Source organism: Parambassis ranga, chromosome 19, assembly GCF_900634625.1.
Source record: "Parambassis ranga chromosome 19, fParRan2.1, whole genome shotgun sequence".
Lineage (NCBI taxonomy): Eukaryota > Metazoa > Chordata > Actinopteri > Ambassidae > Parambassis > Parambassis ranga.
Window position 1 is genome coordinate 11,766,648 of NC_041039.1, and position 19,121 is coordinate 11,785,768.

At 42.6% G+C, this 19,121-nt stretch overlaps 3 protein-coding genes across 5 annotated transcripts; all 3 read left to right on the forward strand.

Moving 5' to 3' along the window:
• Nucleotides 1-172: 172 nt before the first annotated feature.
• LOC114451722 (uncharacterized) lies at nt 173-6,292 on the forward strand. Of its 2 annotated transcripts, none has more exons than XM_028430530.1 (13): nt 173-520; nt 1,838-2,149; nt 2,234-2,527; nt 2,602-2,907; nt 3,091-3,201; nt 3,389-3,550; nt 3,838-4,152; nt 4,236-4,286; nt 4,369-4,623; nt 4,723-5,070; nt 5,149-5,421; nt 5,622-5,900; nt 6,039-6,292. In XM_028430530.1, the coding sequence occupies exons 1-13, from the start codon at nt 469-471 to the stop codon at nt 6,068-6,070; spliced, it is 2,790 nt and encodes a 929-aa protein (XP_028286331.1). In that variant the 5' UTR covers nt 173-468; the 3' UTR covers nt 6,071-6,292. The 2 variants fall into 2 exon arrangements, with proteins under 2 accessions (XP_028286331.1, XP_028286332.1); XM_028430531.1 differs by having other exon boundaries at nt 174-520; nt 3,922-4,152.
• An 800-nt stretch (nt 6,293-7,092) lies between these two features.
• LOC114451720 (uncharacterized) lies at nt 7,093-12,456 on the forward strand. 2 transcript variants are annotated; one of them, XM_028430528.1, is made up of 6 exons: nt 7,093-7,335; nt 8,698-11,490; nt 11,575-11,770; nt 11,880-11,956; nt 12,029-12,123; nt 12,206-12,456. In XM_028430528.1, the coding sequence occupies exons 1-6, from the start codon at nt 7,282-7,284 to the stop codon at nt 12,264-12,266; spliced, it is 3,276 nt and encodes a 1,091-aa protein (XP_028286329.1). In that variant the 5' UTR covers nt 7,093-7,281; the 3' UTR covers nt 12,267-12,456. The 2 variants fall into 2 exon arrangements, with proteins under 2 accessions (XP_028286329.1, XP_028286330.1); XM_028430529.1 differs by having other exon boundaries at nt 12,032-12,123.
• A 3,466-nt stretch (nt 12,457-15,922) lies between these two features.
• On the forward strand, nt 15,923-18,241 carry LOC114452047 (uncharacterized). Its single transcript, XM_028431130.1, has 8 exons — nt 15,923-16,064; nt 16,286-16,435; nt 16,597-16,686; nt 16,776-16,895; nt 16,979-17,098; nt 17,466-17,582; nt 17,732-17,803; nt 18,204-18,241. Exons 1-8 carry the CDS (start codon nt 16,028-16,030, stop codon nt 18,239-18,241), a joined length of 744 nt encoding a protein of 247 aa, XP_028286931.1. The 5' UTR covers nt 15,923-16,027.
• The last annotated feature ends 880 nt before the right edge of the window (nt 18,242-19,121 follow it).

Consider the following 19,121-nt stretch of genomic DNA (forward strand, 5'->3'; position numbering starts at 1 on the left):
GGGTGTAAAAAAATGAACTATAATACAAATGTACATTTGTGTTGTCAGAAGTTGCGCACTATCCACTGAGCGTCAAGTGAAAGAAATACCTCCTCTGTTCACCCGGAACGTCTTCGCCGTAATTTCCGGTTCAGCGCTGTATAAAACACCAATGTGTAAAGTTGTCCTAAAACCTTGGCCGGAGTCCCGTCTGAATTTTAAGTGGCTTGTTTTCCTCACTTGTGTGTCCAAGCACATCTCCTTCCTTTCCCTCTCTCGCTTTGTCACTCTGTTACTCTTCGGAGCCTGTTGAAGGAGCGCACCCAACATATCAAGGGCCTCCTTTCACTCCTGTGAGGCCCGGGAGCAATATTTCTTATTTCCCAACAAACAGGACAAACCCGCCCACCATCGCCTCATAGGTCTATATAAGAAGGCGACAAAAGGAGCCAGTGATAAGAACATTGGTCTCAAGACTAAAGCGCGGGCATGCAGTGTAAAGTCCTCGTCTGTGCTGCGCTTCTGACGCTCATAAAGCATGGTGAGTATTGAGTCATTACGCTCACACACAGGACACTTGCAGAGGCTGCAGGGCGAGCTGAGCAGGTGTGAATGGAAGTATTGATGATGATGCTGTTTGACATGAACACAGAACAAGGGATTAGTTAGTGTTATCTGACAGCGGTTCACTGAGAGGTGGAGAAACTGCAAAATCATGCTGATGAAGCATGCTGATCATATGTAAATAATATTTCGGACCCTTATACCAGTGTGTGTCAGGACATGAAGGCTCATAAAGTGACACATTAGTGACTTTTGTGTCATAATATTGTGTTACATTATCAAATAAATCAATAAATAAGACTCTGTAGCTTTAAATTATTAATAGATTATTGTATGTGCAGCATAAAGTGGGTAATATACATACGATTTCTTGATTTGATCACTTAAAATATGCTTAATTATGTGTACACTGGTTGTTATTCAGACTGAGAACTTGCAATAGAAAGAAAGAAATGTCATTTGTTCATAAAGATTTCTTTGTACACTTTCTGATCAGATGATATAAATCACCATGGTTACAAGTTTGGATGTTGTTTGCTGACCGTGTTTCCTGTTAAATGTGGTTTAGGTTTCAACTATTTTTAATTTTGTGGTGTGAAAAGCATTAGTCATATACTCTGACCATTATTCATCGGCTTCCTGTCAACCTGCTTTGAGCGACACATCTGTCACACTTCACATAAGGTGTGACACAATACTTCCACCTGTCATAGAAAGTTTCCATTGCTCTGTGCAAAGTATTTATTGTACTGGTTACTAATTAAGCTGATTGGAAGGTGAGACCTGTTTGAAAGGCTTTTATATTTACGCCGATTTTAATGAGCTATGCTGAGATTACTGATTTACCAGTGAGAGAGAGGAAAAGAAGGAGAACCTTGATGACACTCAGGGTTGTGACATGTGTCAACATAAATACACAAACAAGTCACATTTGAGCTGTATGAGATGGTATGTTCTTTGTGTGTGTGTGTTTAGGTGATGACATTGTGGCTCCAGTAATGTCAGTTACAGAGCAGTATTTTAGTTGCGTTACTTCTTCCGAAATGGTTTCACAACATGGTACGCTTACTTAAAAAAAGCAGTTCAAGTGTGATATTTATCACATTCTGACAAGAAATTTCATTGGAACATTACGTAAATCATCCAATGTCCTCATTTATTTTACAGCCCTATGATAAAACAGGACAGTTCGCTCACAAAATCCAATATTCATGATGACACTGTGCTGACAGTATGATTGACTTTTTCTGTAAAGTAATCTACTTCCTCCTTTTCTGTCTTTTTCTGTTTATAGTGTCTTCAAGTGAAATTCAAGCCAGTCCAAACACAAATGCAACACTCCCCTGCAATGTGACACTCCCTGCTCCTGTAAATGTGGACAACATCACAGTCAGTTGGATAAATAATGGCTCTGATATCGCCTCGTTTGGAAAAGTGACGGTACAAATAAAGGAAGGCTTCAGTTGGGATACCAAGGACTTTGTGAATGGAGACTTCTCACTAACCGCCCTCAAAGCCAGTCTTGACCTGCAGGGGGTGTACGAATGCACGGTCCGCTACAACGCTGCGATTGTGCACTCCAATAACGTTACATTCAGCATCGTCGGTATGTTTGGTGCATGTGTTTTGTATACTTCAGATGTTCATGACGTGCAAAGCTGAAATGTTTCCCTTGGTTTGTTCTCTCCAGCTCCCCCCGCCCTCTCTGTCCCTCAGCAGTGGGTGTTGTTAGAAACAGAGACCCAGCTCAAATGCCAAGCAGCTGCTTTCTATCCTCCGCCTGTCTTCTTCTCCTGGACCAGAGAAGGACAAGAGATTCAGTCTCTGTACCAGCTTGAAGGTGAACCAACGTCAGATGGGTACTACACAGCTCTGGGGAACCTGACCATCTACCCTTCCCGTGAAGACCAGAATGCAACCTTTGGCTGCAGAGTGACACACAGTGGCTCTGATTATGAGCTGGATTTCCAGCTTAATGTCACCTGTGAGTGACTCATCACGTTCTTCCTTGTATAACTGTCATTACAGTAGACGATAAGTGTTTGTGTCTGTCCTCAGATATGTCTTCTGTTAGACTGTCTGCGGTGCCGTCAAGCTCCAAAAACACTCCTCTCACACTTTGCTGTGACGTAGACAGCTTCTACCCAGACCAAGTGTCTGTGTCCTGGTTTCAAAATGGCACTGCCCTTCCTGACCCACCTGTCACTCAGCAGAACCCAGATGGAACCTACAGAACCAGGCGCTATTATATTTTGAGCCCTGAGCAGAGGGGGCAGAGCGGGGAAGTTGGCTGTGCAGTAAATCAACCTGGGTTAGTGCATCCTGTGCGTGCCTCAACAAACCTGGACAAACTGGATCCCCAGGGTAAGAAGCTGAAACGAGATCATTAACTTACCCACATCAGAATGTTAGATAAAGGCTTTGACCTTTTGTTTTAACTTTTGGATTGTCTTTCTTTTGTGTGAGGGATAAGGCTCTAAATCTAGCATCATTTTTGAGGGTGTGATTTTCTTTCAGCAGTCTTTTATTCTTTCTTTTTCCTGTTAGGTGAGGTCCCAGTGTTGACCAAGTCTGCCAAAGCATCTGTGGCTATGATGTGTATCTCCATAGTGCTGATCTTCCTGCTTTGCTTTGGCTTCTCTTGGAGGAGGAGGGACGGTAAGTCAGAACCTGCTAAATGTAAATAAAGCAATAGTGCAATGTTTGTGATCTTTATCATTGGTCACATTAGTTAGTTTCAACAAATCTCAGCCTATAAACTAAAAGACACTTTCATGTTTAGAGCCCCACCCATACACCTTCCTCACTATCTCTTTTGATTTCTCCTTTATCTCACCCAATTTAGAGAAGCACAAGTCTCTCAATGTGTCTGGGATCATCCTCCCTCCACGCGTGATTGTAGGTCAAAAGGGCAGGGTGTCCGTGAGCATTGAAGGCAGGAGGGTGGACCGAGTCCAGACTAACTGGTTTCTTAATGACATGCCTATCTCTGACACCTCACTCACAGGTGAGAAAGATCATATTCGACTTCTTCTTCTCCGCTGCTGACTGAAGCCAGTCACACTATATAATGTCATGCTGTACAGATAAGAGAGTGGTAAATATTCCTTTATAAGTTAACTTATGAAACAGATTTAATTGTGAGTAATTTTGTGGTTAATTATGTGCTTCTGGAGGCCAACATGAACAACAGCACAATAAATCTTTAATGTGTTGTTTTAACTGCCCCTAAAACGTATCATGTCTTCTCTTTTACTCTGATTCTGCTAACAATGTACAACCTTACACACATAGGGACTCCCAAATCTAACTTTAACTGCCTTTACACCCCACTAACCACCATCCATCTGCCCTACGGTCTAACTCTCACCTCCACAGATTCAGAAAAAGGTCCTCTCCTGCCCTCCAGAGGCGAGATGGGTTACTACAAGCTACACACTCAGGGGCCACTGCATTCCTCCAAACATGGCACTCAGCAGCTGATCTCCTCGCTCACCTTCATCCCCCAGATTTCACTTCACAAGAGCGCGGTATTTAAGTGCCAGGTGTCCTATGCAGGAAAGGACAAGATCGTGGAGGAGAGGGTGTCAGAGAAGTTTACTATTCTGTGTAGGTTTTTTTTTTTTTTTTTTACATTTACGTTCAGATTATTTTTGATCATTTCTGCAACAGACGCTTTCTTTGTCCCTCAGCTGCTCCTGAAGTATCAGAGATACAGCTGGCAGAGACACAAAATGACTCAGGTAAGGTAGACAGGTTCCTTCAGTACATTTAAAACATCTCCTGATGAAGGAGGCTACATCCTTGCATGTTTCTGTCTTCCAGATGTCATCAGTCTGACAGTCCAAGCGTCACATTTCCATCCAGATGTCATCACCTTTCGTTGGTTCTGTCAGGGCGGTGAGCTCAGCCCTGTGGCATCTCAGGCCTCATCGTCCCCTCGGCCAAATTCTGAGGGGTTCTTTTCAGCCTCCAGCCAGTGTAAGCTTCCCCGGAGCGAACTGGAGAAGGGGGTCACAAAAGTGTGGGTCACTGTGCACCATATTGCCCTGAAGCAGCCAATCACCCGAGAGACCAGAGGTGAGAGGAATGAGGGAGAGAATAAGTGTATATGTATATAATATTTAAAATAATGTACTAAAAGATCGAAGATTGATTGTCAAATGTACTGTCTAACAGGCTTTATCAAGAGGCCATGTGTGTCTGAGATTGTCAGCACCCCATATTCTCCCGATCAGACTTCAACTCTGGGGTGTGAAATCACAGATTTTTACCCTCCGGACATTTCGGTCAGCTGGTTGAAGCTGAGAGAGGGAGAGGTAGATGACAGGGAGGAGGAAGTGATAGAGGGAGGAGAGATGTGGGGCCCTATACAGACACAACACAGACTTTACCGGGCAACAGCCACTCTGAAGAGAAGGCCAACAAACCGGGAGAAAAAGGACCGAAGAGGAGGGATCATTTGTCGAGTGGAGCACTGTTCTCTGCCCGAGCCCATTGAGAGACACTGGAAAAACACTGACATTGGTATGAATCTTTACCAAACCTCTCACAAACCTGCTTTCTTCTACTGATATTTACTTCTTTACTTTTCCTCTCCTCCAGTTGCTCCTGCCATCCCTCCATCAATCTCAGTCTGCTGGAGCAGCGAAGGTGTCGGCGTGTTCTCTCTCTTGTTGAAAGGGGGTCACCCAAAGGTTAAACTACTGTGGTCGGCAGGAGGAGCCACTCTCTTGCCGCTGGTGTCCTGTGAGACGGAGGAGATGGGAGATGATGGACAGAGAGAGCTGAAAAGTGTGTGCGCCCTGGAGAGGTCCACAAGCGTCCCAAGTCAGCCAAACAAACAGCCGGAGACACAGAAGAACAGACACGCAATAAGTACTTATCAATAATATAAATGTATTTACATACAAGTGTACGATTGAAACAACAATGCTGTCACTATGTGAAACTCGTCACCATGACAACCAAAAAATGGCAGCGAATCTTGTTCGCTGCTACCTAACCAAGTACCATTTGTGCGTCTGCTGTTGTCCACTGAAAGGTCTCACATGTTTATTTTTTGTGTTACTTTACAGAAACAAAAGCAGCAGTCACAGACCCACACACTGAAGGAATACAGTACATCGATGATAAAGTAGACGGAGAGAATAATAACATTGTCAGGGATTTTGAAACCATGTCAGAAGTGGACGAGGACAGTGACAAAGAAAGAGAGGACGACCCGGGAGCGCTGCACATCAACAGGGTCAACCCGAGTGGCCGGACCTCCAGAGAAAACGAGAAGGCTCGTTTAAGAGTGTGTGTGGAGGTCACACATCCGGCACTCAGGCTTCCTGTTTATCGCATGTGGACAGGTGAGAGGTTTTTAAATGGTTCCACAGAAAGCAGAACAAACAGGTCATATGTTGTTTCTCATGTATGCACGTCAGTGGTAAAATAACTGACACTCAGCAGCAGGTTTTACTCACCTGACGTCATGTCCTCTCTTTTAGAGTCCAATGAGGAAATGTCATCTTCTTCATGAAAGCAGGATTGCCTGTCTATTTTACTGTATCCCTTGTCTAATATATAAATATCTATGTAAACTAGCAATCATGTTTTAAGTTTAGTATCCACCTGTGGTTTTGCTTCCAACATTTTTGCTCTTTATTTATATTTTTAGTCTGTCATACATTGTATTTTTGTACAAAATATTTTACAATAAACTACTTTTGTGGATCTACATTAAAAAAAATGTTAAAAAGAAGCGGGGGCCAAGTTTTTTGTGTAGCTTTAACTGTGTGAAACAGAGGTGTGTGTGTCGCTGCTAGTCAACCTCCGCAAGTTCTCATTTCAAAATAATACTTCTGTTTTTTTTTCTTGACCACAAAGAGTCACTGCAATGTGTTCCGAAGAGGAGGTACTGCGTGGTCTGACTGAGTAATATACTTTGCAACTTCCTCATGTTGAATTTTCAAAGCACACAGAACACACTTTACTTCTGCAAAGCTAGTGCATAATAGGTTGTTGTATATTTGAAGCATTTTTATTACTAAGTCAGACATTAAATTCAGGAAAGTTAGAGCCACCAGTTAAGTGTCAGTAATGTTACAACAAACATTTATTTAACATAACACACAGGGTTTTATTTCTCACATCAGGCACATCCTCCACAGAGAACAGGAGGAACATATTTTAAGTGGAGTTCCTCATTATGAATGATTCACATTTTCTGTTTTTAGCAAACTGATGCACCAATCATTTAACTTTTATCAGTGGAAAACTAACTACACAGTCTACACACACCCTGCATTGTGCATATTTTCATCTGTTATTTTACACAAACTAACTACGTTGCACTTATTCTGTGATGGATACATTTGTGTTTTTCCCCACGATTGTCACTTTGGTGCTAATGACTCTTCGTGCGTTTAGGCAAACTATTTTTATATCTTGGTCACATCTACGCACAGTTTTGTGGCCAGACTTATCAGAAGCTCTGTTAACATCCGCAAACTGTGCGACACGTCGACTTGATGCGCTCAGCTGTGTTAATCAGACTCTTCCTCATCGTGACACACTGCGCAGCGAGAGAGGAACTGCGCCAACAGCTGATGTGTTTCTCCTCTGGTCGCTTTTAGATGCTGTCTGAGTGTTTAAGGTAAAAATCAATCCAACACGGTGGTCCGTTTGTTAACATCCAGACCACTTGAAATCAGATGATTACAAAGACAACGAGGAGGACGCATAAAGAAGATGGACCCCGAAAGCACCTTTGCCAGGGTGGAGAGGACTTGGTGGACAGTTTGGGTGAGCTCCTGCGTCCTTTACACCCGCACGTGTTACGCAACAAGAGCAGTAAACGTATAGTCTGTCTCTTCTTGTGTACCATTTTCTCACATAGGCTACATACACACTTATGGATGCCACTCCCCCACACCGGCCTCCTCTGACTCAATTCAAACTCAAATTCAGATCTCAACTTGACCACCACATAAACACCATCAATGTTTAGCTACTGTAGCCAAGGAGACAAGTTGGACATCAAAACATATTGTTTCTGGTAACAATCAGGAAGCAGAATATTGTGTCACCAGATATTGGCCAATATGGATGCAGAATGATATCTGCAGATAAGCTGACACTGACTAAAACTCTGTGTCTGCAATGTGCACCTGTTGGTCAATCTATAAAATTGTCTTCAACACTGTACAGATGACACAATTTAATAAGGTAATTTCACTATAGGAAAGGCTTGAGTGTATATGTATATAATGAAAAAAAATGAAAAGTATTATATGTAAAGACGTAAAATAATGACAAGACGGAGGAGAGGAGAGATGTAAGGCCCCATACAGACACAAACACAGACTTCACAGGGCTACTCGGTCAAAGGTGGATCACCCTGCATCCCTGGAAATAATTTATCGAAAAGAACCAGAATGATGACAATGGGATGGAATGGGAAGAACAAAAAGTTGAATTTCAGAGTCTGATTCAGTTGGATTATTTGGCTAAAATGTACTTTAGGAAAGCATTCCAAAGCAATCCAAGTGCTCTAAACAATGTCTTGTTTTAAATATTTGCTGACTATGTTCAAGGCTTCACAGCTGCAGTAAATGATATGGTCACACAGTTCTCATCACCTCTGCTGACTTTTCAGCTCATTGTTTTTGGATCCACAGCTGCACCTTAACTCTTTTTCACTCTCACTGCTCACATGTCAGATCCTGATTGCAGACCCAGGTAAAATATATGCTCAGCAAACAAACTGCAACTGAGCTGGTGAACACACATTATGCACGCAAGGAAAGAGGAAGCAACATTGACCCTTCATTCACCAGCACCCATAAATCCATTAAATACTAATGTTGCCATACATCACCTGAATGTTTGTCCTGCTAAATTCAGAGACTGTATAGTTACATTCCTCCTGAAAGTTTCCATGGAGCGATCAGTTGGTCTTAGCTAGCTGGTCTTGGGGGGGGGGGGTTGTTGTGCTGCAGCAGGAAAGGGCTTTCCCAAAACTTGTTGCAAAGCTGGAAGGAGGCTATTATGTAATCAGGTATGTAAGGCCTTTCCCACATAAGAGCCCTGTACACAGTAGTATACATAATTTTAACTAGATGTTTGATCATGTAAATAAAATGCCATTTCTCTATCTTTTCTCAGTACTACATAACAGGAGCTGTGAACAGATTCCTCAGGCCATCACCTGCTGACACCGAAGACATCGATCCAAACTCCTTCCACGAATCTACAGAACACAGAGACCCTCCTGACCGTAGCCATGAGGAGGAGGATGACTCGGTTGGACGTGTACTCGATGAGGAGCAGTCTTTTGCAAAAGCCTCTGAGCACGGTTCATTTTGTTCTGTTGTGGCCTCAAACATTTGCACCGCAGATATACATTTAAGACCCGACAACAAAAGCACGGAGTGCAAAAAACAGCTGAGCGGAGGCACTGAGGATGGTGAGGGCACGAGAGAGGAACGGCTCGACCTAACAGGAAATGATGACACAGGGCCTCCGGCCGCTGAAGGTGTTGCTGAGATCATAACCTTGTACACTTGCAGACAGGATGAGAAGAATGAAGGACGAGCTGAACATAAATCAGATGACGTAGAGAAAAGTGAAGGAAACACTGGTACTGAGGAGGAGGAGGTGAAGGTGGTGCCTACAGTGATGCTGGATAATGGTCAAAAAGTGGATGAAACAATAACTGAGGAACAAGAGGATATAATGCTCCATGAAGATGAGCAGTGTTTGGAAGAAGAAGGTATTGACATCATAGAATTGAGGCCAGAAGAGGAGGAAAGCATACACAGAGGGGAGACGGGGGCTCAGATGGATGATGAAGTTGCAGTGGTGACAGCGGTAGACACAGATGTTGTGTTACATGAAAGTGAGGTAACAGAAGAAGATGTAAAGCAGCCGTCTGTCTGTGAAGAGTTGCTGGTTATGTCAGAGGATGAGTCAGCTGTAACTGGACAGGAGCGTCCGATGGCTCGTTGTAGTGAAATTGAGGATGAAGGTGAGCAAGAGGAAGAAAAGATCAGTGATGCTGCAAACAACCAACAGACAGATGAGGTGCCTGAACAGGGAAAGGACACGACTACAGAAAAACACATGTTAATGGAATGTGTTCCATGCAGCGAAGAAGGTGTGCAGAATGCAGAACAAGATGATGTTGCGGTCACAGAAATGCAAACCAAAACAAGAGACACCGCAGTTACAGTATCACCCGAGACTGGACAGGAAATCAGAGAGTTTAAAAATATTTCCCCTGGGACAAGTGAAAGCCCGGTTGTTATGCTGCAGGAGGTAAATACTCCAACATGTGAGGAAACACAAGAGGGAGTTCCTGAATACAACAATGAGCTCAGGCCAGATGAAAACCTGACACAAAAGATCCTGGAAGTAGAAGACTGCGAGGAAATCCAGACTTTTCAATTACCAGAAGAGGAGGGGGAGAGCCTACAAAAGGGTGGCTCTTTGCTGGTGAGGGAGCCTATGGAGGAGAACCAAGAAAGCATAACAGGAGATATCAGTTGGTCAGTTGGAACAGCCAGTCAAGAATCGGGACGCTTGTGTGAGGAAGAAGAAGGAAAGTTACAGGAAAGCTCAATGAAGACAGAATTTCAGACAACAGAAGAGCTGCAGGGTGAGACTGAAGAGCTGTTGGTCCACTTTGGAACAGATGAAGTCTTATATGACTCCAAAGATGCTGCTGAAGAGGTTTGTGACATGAAAGGAGACACAGCAGTGGAGGAAGAAGTCAGAGACCCTAATGAGAAATTCCAGAAAATGCCAGAAAATAGCTTCTTTGATGAATCAGGACAAGCTTTGGCTACAGAGCAAAACAACATCAGGACTCTTTTTAAAGGAGACATAACTGACTCTGGGTTCTTGAGACACTCAGGTGAGACTGAGCGTGAATTACTTGAGGAAATGCAAGAGGAAAGGGATCATGTAGGTGAAATGCAGAAGAAAAACCAGCAGGTAGTAGTTTCAGAAGTATCTCTACACTTGGAGAGACAAGATAATCAATCACCAGGCATGACAGTTGAGATGAGTGAAAAGGAGGAGATGATAAAAGATGCTGAAACAGCTGATGAATCCAACACAAGCCAGTCCATTATAGAAGAACATGTTACAGAGACAGAAGCAAGCCCAAGACACCAGGATGTGATTGATGAAGAACTCCTGGACCTGTGGATAGAGACGGCTATGTCAGAGGACACTGATAACATCAGACAACAAGAAGGGCCTGAGCAAGAACAACAAATGGATACAGAAGCAGACCTATCACCGGATAAAGTATCACCTAAGAAGGAGATGGAGCAGCTGATGGAGTCACATTCAGGTGAATCTGCATTCATAAGTGACACAGAAATATCTTCATCAACTGTAGAGTCTGAGAGTTTGGACCAGTCTTTAGGTGAATGGGGTACTCAAAACTTGAATGAAGCTCAGCTACAGAAGCCAACTAGCTCCCTTCAAGGCATAGATGACATGTTACTGGTCTCTGCACCACAATCTAACTCTGAATCTCACGTTGATCTGATGGAGGGAAGAGCAACGACAGAGCAGTACCCTGATTCAGGAGTGTCATCACCACAGATGACACATCTAAATGAGGAATCTGATAAATCACAAGGAAGCACAGAAGAAACTGGATCACAGAGGGACATGGAGGTGACAGACATGGCAGGTGTGTCAGAGTGGAAGGACACTGAACAAGCAGAGGTGACCAAAATGAGATCTCCTTTCCAAGTTGAGGAAAAAGAAGTGAATGATGAGCCTCTGGTGTCAGACTCACCAGATGAAATCACACACACTGAGTTCATAAGTGACTCGGTAGAGGAAGAAATCATACTAAACGAAGCCACTTCACAAAGCAAGGAGATGTTGGAGGGGCCACAGCCAGGATGGCTAGGAAAAATGTCTCAGGATCTGAACGAGGTACACATTTAAAGAATCCTCAATAAAATAAGATAATGCTTCACAGATGTGGTGTGTATCCAGACTTTTCTTTTATCTTTGCAGGTGGATGCCCCTTTGCTGGATTTTACTGTGCAAAAGTCACGGATTGCAGTCAAAAACCCTCTTATAAGGCCACCAAAAGATCCCCGCTCTTTGCTGAACATGCCCTCTGCAGATCCCACTCCCTCTCCACGTGTGCCAATCAAAGCTGCTGCAGGTGTGCCCTTAGGAGGCTTGGGTATAGGCATAAAACTGCCTGGTAGGTCACTTATAGCACACGGGGAACCACTATCTCAGGTTCAGCTGTTCTTTAATATTTCATTTTTCATTTCATCAAAATAATGTTTTGTTTGCTTGTTACCTTTCAGGGATTGGTGCAGGTTTTCCTGTTTTAAAAAAGACAAAAGTGGAGAAAGATGATAACAAACAGGAGTTAATCTCACAGGTATGACTCATAATTTTCCATTAGATGATTTCTTATATTTATTATGTGTATATTTAAATAACATAATATCAGCAGGAAACTGAGAAAAAGCCACAAGAGACCAGTGAAGCTCCCCAACAAGATGAGGTGCAGCACAAACCAAAATGGATGCCACCAAGACATCCAGGGTATAACAGCAACACAAAGCAGTTTCAGAACACTTAAATGACTCTGTTCTCATTATTATTTACCTTTTTCATGTCTCCCTAGGTTTGGAAATCCACTCATGTCTGAGCTGAAGACCAAACTGAAGAAGACCACAAAAGAATAATGGAACTAATTGTGCTTTATGTGTGAATGTATGGATATAATGGAAAGAAACAGATGTATTCCTTTGGAGAAAATGTCCCCCATTTCAGCTGTCCAATGTTTAATTTTTATAATAAAGCATAAATGAAAAAAGTGTTTTCTTTCATGCAAAAATGATCATACACTTGACTTTTTACAATCAAAACAACAAATAACAGACAAAAATGTAGATGATATATCTTGTATGTGTAAAACATGTCCTCAAATAAAACGTTCACACACAAAAAGAACCTACATGCAGAATCTGAATTCCTCAAAATGTATATTACAGAGACACTAGGTGGCAGTGTTGCTCCGTCGCTTTAACAACACGAAGAAGAATCCCTCACCTGTGACTGGCTGGAATTATCCAATGATCGTTGAGGGAACTGACATTTGAACAAGAGCGGCAGTGCAGTGGTTGAGATTTTAGCAACTTTTAGTTGTTGTTCTGGCATTGTTTTGAAGACGTCAGTGGCAAAGTGTGTTTTATACCAGATTTTAGTCTGTTTGGGATATTTTCACAAACATAAACATCCGCCAGGAAGTGCCTGTTGTCAGGTAAATGAACACTGTTTTCTCTCTGCTAACGTTAATGTTACCACGCTAGCATTCGCACAGCCTCGTTCTGAACTGTTGCATATTTCGGGCATAACAACGATAAAATCTCGTATTGGCATGTGTTATGTGATGATTGCGGCGGTATTATATTCTTACTTTACAGTTGTGTACTTTCGAGTTACCTTACAGCGAGAGCAAATTAATAACGTTAACGTCAACCATTTTGATGTCAAGTGTTTTTATATTAATTGAAACTTCTCATATACAGGCTGCGGACACCGCGATTCAGAGAAGACACTTGAAAGTATGTATGAAGAAGTCTGATTAGTGTGCTAGTTTGCAAAAGAAAAACCATGTCCAGTGAGACTGCAACACAATCTGCACATATTCAGGAAAATATAAACGATGGTGAAGGGCAGGAAAACATTCCACCTGCAGACACATCTACAACTTCAAAGGGCAAAGCCCAGATGGAGGATGTAATGGGAGCTTCTTCTACACAGACACGTGAAGAAAACAAGCCTCTCTCTGACAGCTGCCCCTTTTCAACCCCAGCTCCAACAAGCAGCAGTGCTATCAAGACACGGATTTCTGGTTTCCAGTCGGCTCTTACACCTATTTTAAAATGCTTAAATATTGGAAGCAAACGTCAGTCTCCCGCAAAACATGGAAACGATCCTAGTCTGACCGTTTCTCTTTTCCCTTTTGGCCAAAAATCATCAAGAGATTCTATCCAGCATCCTATCTCTGATTTCTTCAACAGCCATTCTGGCCTGTCAATGCGTGGTAGGAATGATCCTGTGTGCTGTCTGCAGGCCGAGTCATTGCCAGAAGTTACTGTACTCGATGTAACATGTGATTCCACACTGCAGATGAGTAGAAATGATTCAGCTCTTCCTGACAGTGCACCTGCAACGCCTATAATACGCAGGTGTGTCAACAACACTTTCTCTGATCTCCACCCCTCACAGAATAACATAGTGGATCGTTTTCCAGAGGAGAGTGGGGCTACAGATCAGACTACTTCGCTCTGCAAAAACAACACTGAAACTTCTCTTATTGTGAATCACAGTAGCTCAGCTGGAAAGGCAAGTTGTACCTCTGTGCAGGATAGCACTTTGGAGAGCCATTCTATGAAAACAGCCACTACAGTGGAAGCTGTCAATACAACCTTTAACCTCCAGAACAACACTGCCGATCATACAGTTTCCTTTAAACAAACTGAAACAAGTTTAAGTGAAAGTCACCAGAGTACTGAAGTCAGACCATGTCCTCTTATTGTCTCTAATGCAACCTCAAGTGCTAAACTGCATAATTCTGAAGTCCTTCCTTCAGAACTAGAAAAATGTGCGAAGAAAAGAAGCAATAAAGACCCTAAGATCAAGCTGGTTGACCACCTGGAGAGCAAGTATGTTCTGGGGGGTGACGTTACTCTTCTTGACGTTACACGTGATTCAGAGCCATCACCAGGAATACCAACCATGAATATCTCACAACATGATTGTCTGAAAGACGGACAGATTGTGGCAGAGTCTTGCCAAACACTCGTGATCCAGAAAGAAGAACTGCCAGTGGCACAGTCTGACGTAATTAAATCATCCTTAGATATAACTTCGGATATTACCATGGGCAGTGTTTCGGAAGGCAGCAGGTCTTCATCAGAAGGAAGTGGACAAAATATGGAGAAGGTTCAATCTGCTAATGCTACTTATGACTTAAGCATGTCTAGTGACACAACTTCCCAAAATTCACATGCCTCTTACGATATGGAGTGTAGCACTAGTTCAAAGAAGGCCGAACTGCATGTTGAGCCTACAGCTGATGCTATGAAAGATAACGATGAGGAGTTACTTACCAGCCATGACACCGAGTTGACCAGCACGGTGTCACCAAGCCCACAAACAGCTGGGTTTGTGATTGTGCAGCCCTCCAATCTGAGTGCCTCCACAGGTTTAAACACTACAGTTCCAATTTCCTGCCCTCAAAACAGGATGCTTGATCTTTCTACGTCCAACGTAAATGGTCCCAAAGTGGAGCATGAATGTACAGGGCAGGCTACTTCAGTCACCATACATCAAGAAATCTCTAATGTGCAGGACAGTGCTCCTTGTGGCGTGCAGGACAGTGCTCCTTGTGGCGTGCAGGACAGTGCTCCTTGTGGCGTGCAGGACAGTGCTCCTTGTGGCGTGCAGGACAGTGCTCCTTGTGGCGTGCAGGACAGTGCTCCTTGTGGCGTGCAGGACAGTGCTCCTTGTGGCGTGCAGAACACCACATTTGATAGACATTCTCTTCAAAAATCTAGTGACAACACTGTAGAAGATGCCGGTGTAACAACCTTTCAGGTCCAAAATAATACATTTGATTATAAACCTCCTTCTAAACAGAATGGTACAATATCTTTGCCAGAAACAAGCTTAAGTGACAGCCACCAGAATACTGTTAACAAGCCAGCCTCTCCTGAAGTCTGCAATCTAACCACGGACCTTAAGGAGGAAACTTCTGAAGGCCTACCGCCTGCCACAGAGCCTAATGCCAATATGGTAGAAACCCCTAATGGCACATTTGAAGCACAGCCTGTTTTGCAGGGAGATTCTGCAGCTGGAGGACATGACACTAAAGATCTTTCAGCATCAGAAGGACATTGCAACACTTCAAAACATCAAGTCATGGATACAGAGAATAACACAGCAAACACCTTCAATTTAGATGACACACTAGATTTGAGAGCAGACCCCTTGATCACTTCAACACCAATGATTCACTGTAAACTGTTCACTTTGACCACCAAGTCAGAGGATGGCAAACTCTCAGGACCACAGAAAGACCTGCATGGAGATGGTCCCATTCACCCAGCTGTCCAAGTGCCATCAGATGTGCCATCAAACATCATCTCTGACAGGAAAACTTTCTTGACTCAACCTGCGGTCAAATCTCTTTGGCCTTCGTCAACAGCAACATCCCGGCTGTTGAAGTTTAAACCAGCCTCCACCCTTCCAGGACGGTTTGACCCACACTCACTGACATCAGGCCTGCCCATGACGAGACAACGAACCCAAGCCAAGGCTTTGAAAGACGCTTCTAGTTGTGATGCATCGCAGGGGGTAGGATTTATTACCTCTGTGTTATGAACTCTGTAACAGCCTCTCTGTAATATCTGTGTTTTTGTGTATTAAGACTACAGGAATGTCAAGCTCCTACAACTTGCGTGCTACGACAACAGGTAGGCGGCATCTCTTGCAGAGATTAGTTTGATTCTTCTACTTCTTCAGCTTTGAAAATGTTATTAGAATGTCATGCAACAATGTATTTTATTAAGTAAAAGTTCTTTCATGTCTCTTTAGACACTTGATCGTTTGTATATGCTTGCTTGCTTTTGTCCTTATTTTAGTTCTGTAAAGTAAAAGAGGTGAGGTTGTATCCACATGGTCTTTGCTCTGTTAGGATCCAGGCAGCCCTGTTCTGGCTTGCGGAAGCCCCAGATGAGCGGTATCCCAACAGGCATCCAGAGAGCTGCACCAGGTCTGAAGCTGCCATCAGGAAGAACTAATGTAGCATCCTCATCAAGTACAGAGAAACTCTGTGGACCTACAGGTAACAGTCTACTGTTTTGTTACAAATGTATTTGTGTAGTAGTTTTTTGTGTTGCAATTAATGATGATAATGAGGACAATGGTTAAGAAATACTGGCCTAGAAAATGCTGAAATTCAATGTTTAATTTTTAATGTTATGTGTTTTTTTTTCCACACATCAGTCCCTAACCCTGTTATAAAGCCTTCACAAGCAAGTAAGCACACTTTATCCAGAGGTGACAACTTACCAGTATCAAAGAGGAAGAAAATGGGTAAGTTGCTGCAAAGGCAAACAAAAATGTGTGACAACACAAGTGGTTAGAGTTGTCACAAAGACGTGTGGTTTTATGTATCCTTTCAGACCTTCCTGTATCATCTGATAGTGTTGAAGCACCAACATCTGATACTACAAAAGGAACCAGAAATTTAAAACAGCCTGCAGCTAGTCGGAAAGCTGTGCCTGCTAAAACCCAAAGAGATGGTGGGCTTGGACTGTGTCTTCCTGTTCTGTTTACTGTTATTTTGGACCTGCTTGTCCTTATTTTCTTTTTCATATGCTTTCAGATGCTGCAGTGGCCAAAAGTACCTTGGAAACCTCAACATCATGTGATGCTGCCAAAGGAGCCAGAGCTCTGAAGCCTCCGTCAAGTCAGAGAGCTCTCCCAGGAAAACAACAAGCTCATGGTGAGCTGGGATGCCTGTCATGTCAATGATATGAGGAGTAAATCACAGACTGTGAAACAGCTCTGCCACAGGTGTCTTATAACTGCACAATTAAGCATTACTTATGCAGTGGTGTTCACCAAGTGGACATAACTTGCAGGTTAGTTGTTCCTGCCTTATGTTCATCATCCTCACAGATGCTTCTATGCCATCCACTAATAATGAGCTTTAGCATCTAACTCTACAAACAGAATCAAAACCTTCAAACAGCCCACAGGCAGTTGAAGAGCTGTGCCAGACAAAAAAGATGGTAGATTGTGAGCTGTGCCATGTGAGCTGTGTTTCTGGAGAGTGAAATGAGTTTATTAACTGCTGTCCATGTTTTTAGAAGCTGCAGGACCAGCAAATACTGTGGAAAGCTCAACCTTGTGTGATGCTGCCAGCCGAGCCAGACCTCTGAAAATGCCTGCAACCACCTGCCAAGGAGCTCTGCAGGCTAAACATGGTAAGCTAGGGCTGAGATTCCCAGTGGCATTAGCTGATAAAAGCAGGAACAATTGAGGGACGTCTGTTGGTCTGATAAAGTAGCAGTAAGACAACATTTGAAAAGTAAAGGATTACTTTTGTAATGTAATGTTTTCAAATGTGTTGCAGGTTGTGCCAAATGTGTTGAACTTGAAGAGGATCTCAAAACAAAATCAGAAGAAATAAGAAGGCTGAAAAAAGGTATAACTCGTTATTGAGGCACCGTTCACATTGTAAGCCACAGTGTACAGATTGGATTGTGTTGAGCAGCTCAGACTTGTCTAACTTCATCACATTCATAATGCAATGTATCTTGCATCTGACTTCAGTGTGAATGTCACTGTTGAAATGGCCCACACATGCATACTGATGCTTTTGCACGTGTCATCTAAAAAAATCCTTATGCGTCAGACTGCGCTGCCAGTGCAGGTAACTGTATCTGATTTAGGATATCCTGAAGTCCCATTTAAAAAAAATAAATAAAAATAAAATAAAAAATCAGATCTGTGGTCCTGTAGAAACATAAAAAATAGCCTGGTAGTGAAAACATAGCCTTAGAGGTCACAGTTAATGTTTTGGTTTTCTTTTTTTTTCTCCCCAGAGCTGCTGAAGTATAGGACTCAAGCGGAAGAATGCTGAAAGCTCCAATTAAAAATATTACTTTCTAAAGTTTTAATAAAATGTAAATACCTTCTCAATAAACAAATTTTAATAAACATGACTTAACTGCTGACACTGCTTTAATCACATATGTCTTCCGTTTACATATTATACAGTTCACATTATATCAAAAAACAGAAGTGGGAGGATTGTTTTATCTCTTATAAACTAAGTGACACATAACCGGTACTGCTAATTGCTGCTAATACACTAGAGAATCAGAGAAATTCAGAGCTGTGTATGCCTCTGTGTGTCAACCTGTCACCATGGTAATAGCAGAGGAGACCTCAAAAACCACTCCAACTTTGAGAGCCTGGCGTGCGGAAACGATTCGGAATTAGAAAATTCTGAATAAAAGTTTGATAGAGCAGCATCTAATGAGCGTTTTAAGACAAGAGTCTAGCTTGAAATTTGTAGGAGGAGAAACATTTGGCAGATGACCCTCCTTGAAGGGCTCTCTCATAGACTCCTATGTTAAAAAAGACACCGAAATTGCCTGCTATTTGAAAAACTATAATTTTTTGAAAAAACTTGACCCGGAATGTTGTCTGTGAGATGAACATTTTGATAGTTGATTGGCTGAAATCGGTCAATGTATGCTGAAGATACGCTGCGCCAAAAAACATACGGAAGAATAAAAAGAAGAGGGTGAAGAACAATAGTTTGATTGCCTAGCAACGGCAATGACAACAGAATGTTGAAAGGTTGTAGTGTAAATGTGATTGTGTTTTCAAGTGTATTAATACTTTATAGTATAATAATAAACATGCTAAACAAACACGTTTTAGTATTATGCATGTGTTGAATTAAAGTCTTTATCCGCTAGGTGGCAGAATAACCCGGAAACTGCGGTCAGTGT

Bases quoted from the DNA above. Each gene is read 5' to 3' on its own strand.
- LOC114452047 (XM_028431130.1), top strand. From the start codon at position 16,028: ATGTCAAGCTCCTACAACTTGCGTGCTACGACAACAG. The intron at 16,896-16,978 runs GTGGGCTTGGAC...ATATGCTTTCAG, and splicing joins TGCTAAAACCCAAAGAGATG to ATGCTGCAGTGGCCAAAAGT. The intron at 17,804-18,203 runs GTATAACTCGTT...TTTTCTCCCCAG, and splicing joins AATAAGAAGGCTGAAAAAAG to AGCTGCTGAAGTATAGGACT.
- LOC114451720 (XM_028430528.1), top strand. From the start codon at position 7,282: ATGGACCCCGAAAGCACCTTTGCCAGGGTGGAGAGGACTTGGTGGACA. The intron at 11,491-11,574 runs GTACACATTTAA...TTATCTTTGCAG, and splicing joins TGTCTCAGGATCTGAACGAG to GTGGATGCCCCTTTGCTGGA. The intron at 11,957-12,028 runs GTATGACTCATA...ACATAATATCAG, and splicing joins AACAGGAGTTAATCTCACAG to CAGGAAACTGAGAAAAAGCC.
- LOC114451722 (XM_028430530.1), top strand. From the start codon at position 469: ATGCAGTGTAAAGTCCTCGTCTGTGCTGCGCTTCTGACGCTCATAAAG. The intron at 5,071-5,148 runs GTATGAATCTTT...CCTCTCCTCCAG, and splicing joins CTGGAAAAACACTGACATTG to TTGCTCCTGCCATCCCTCCA. The intron at 5,422-5,621 runs GTACTTATCAAT...GTTACTTTACAG, and splicing joins GAAGAACAGACACGCAATAA to AAACAAAAGCAGCAGTCACA.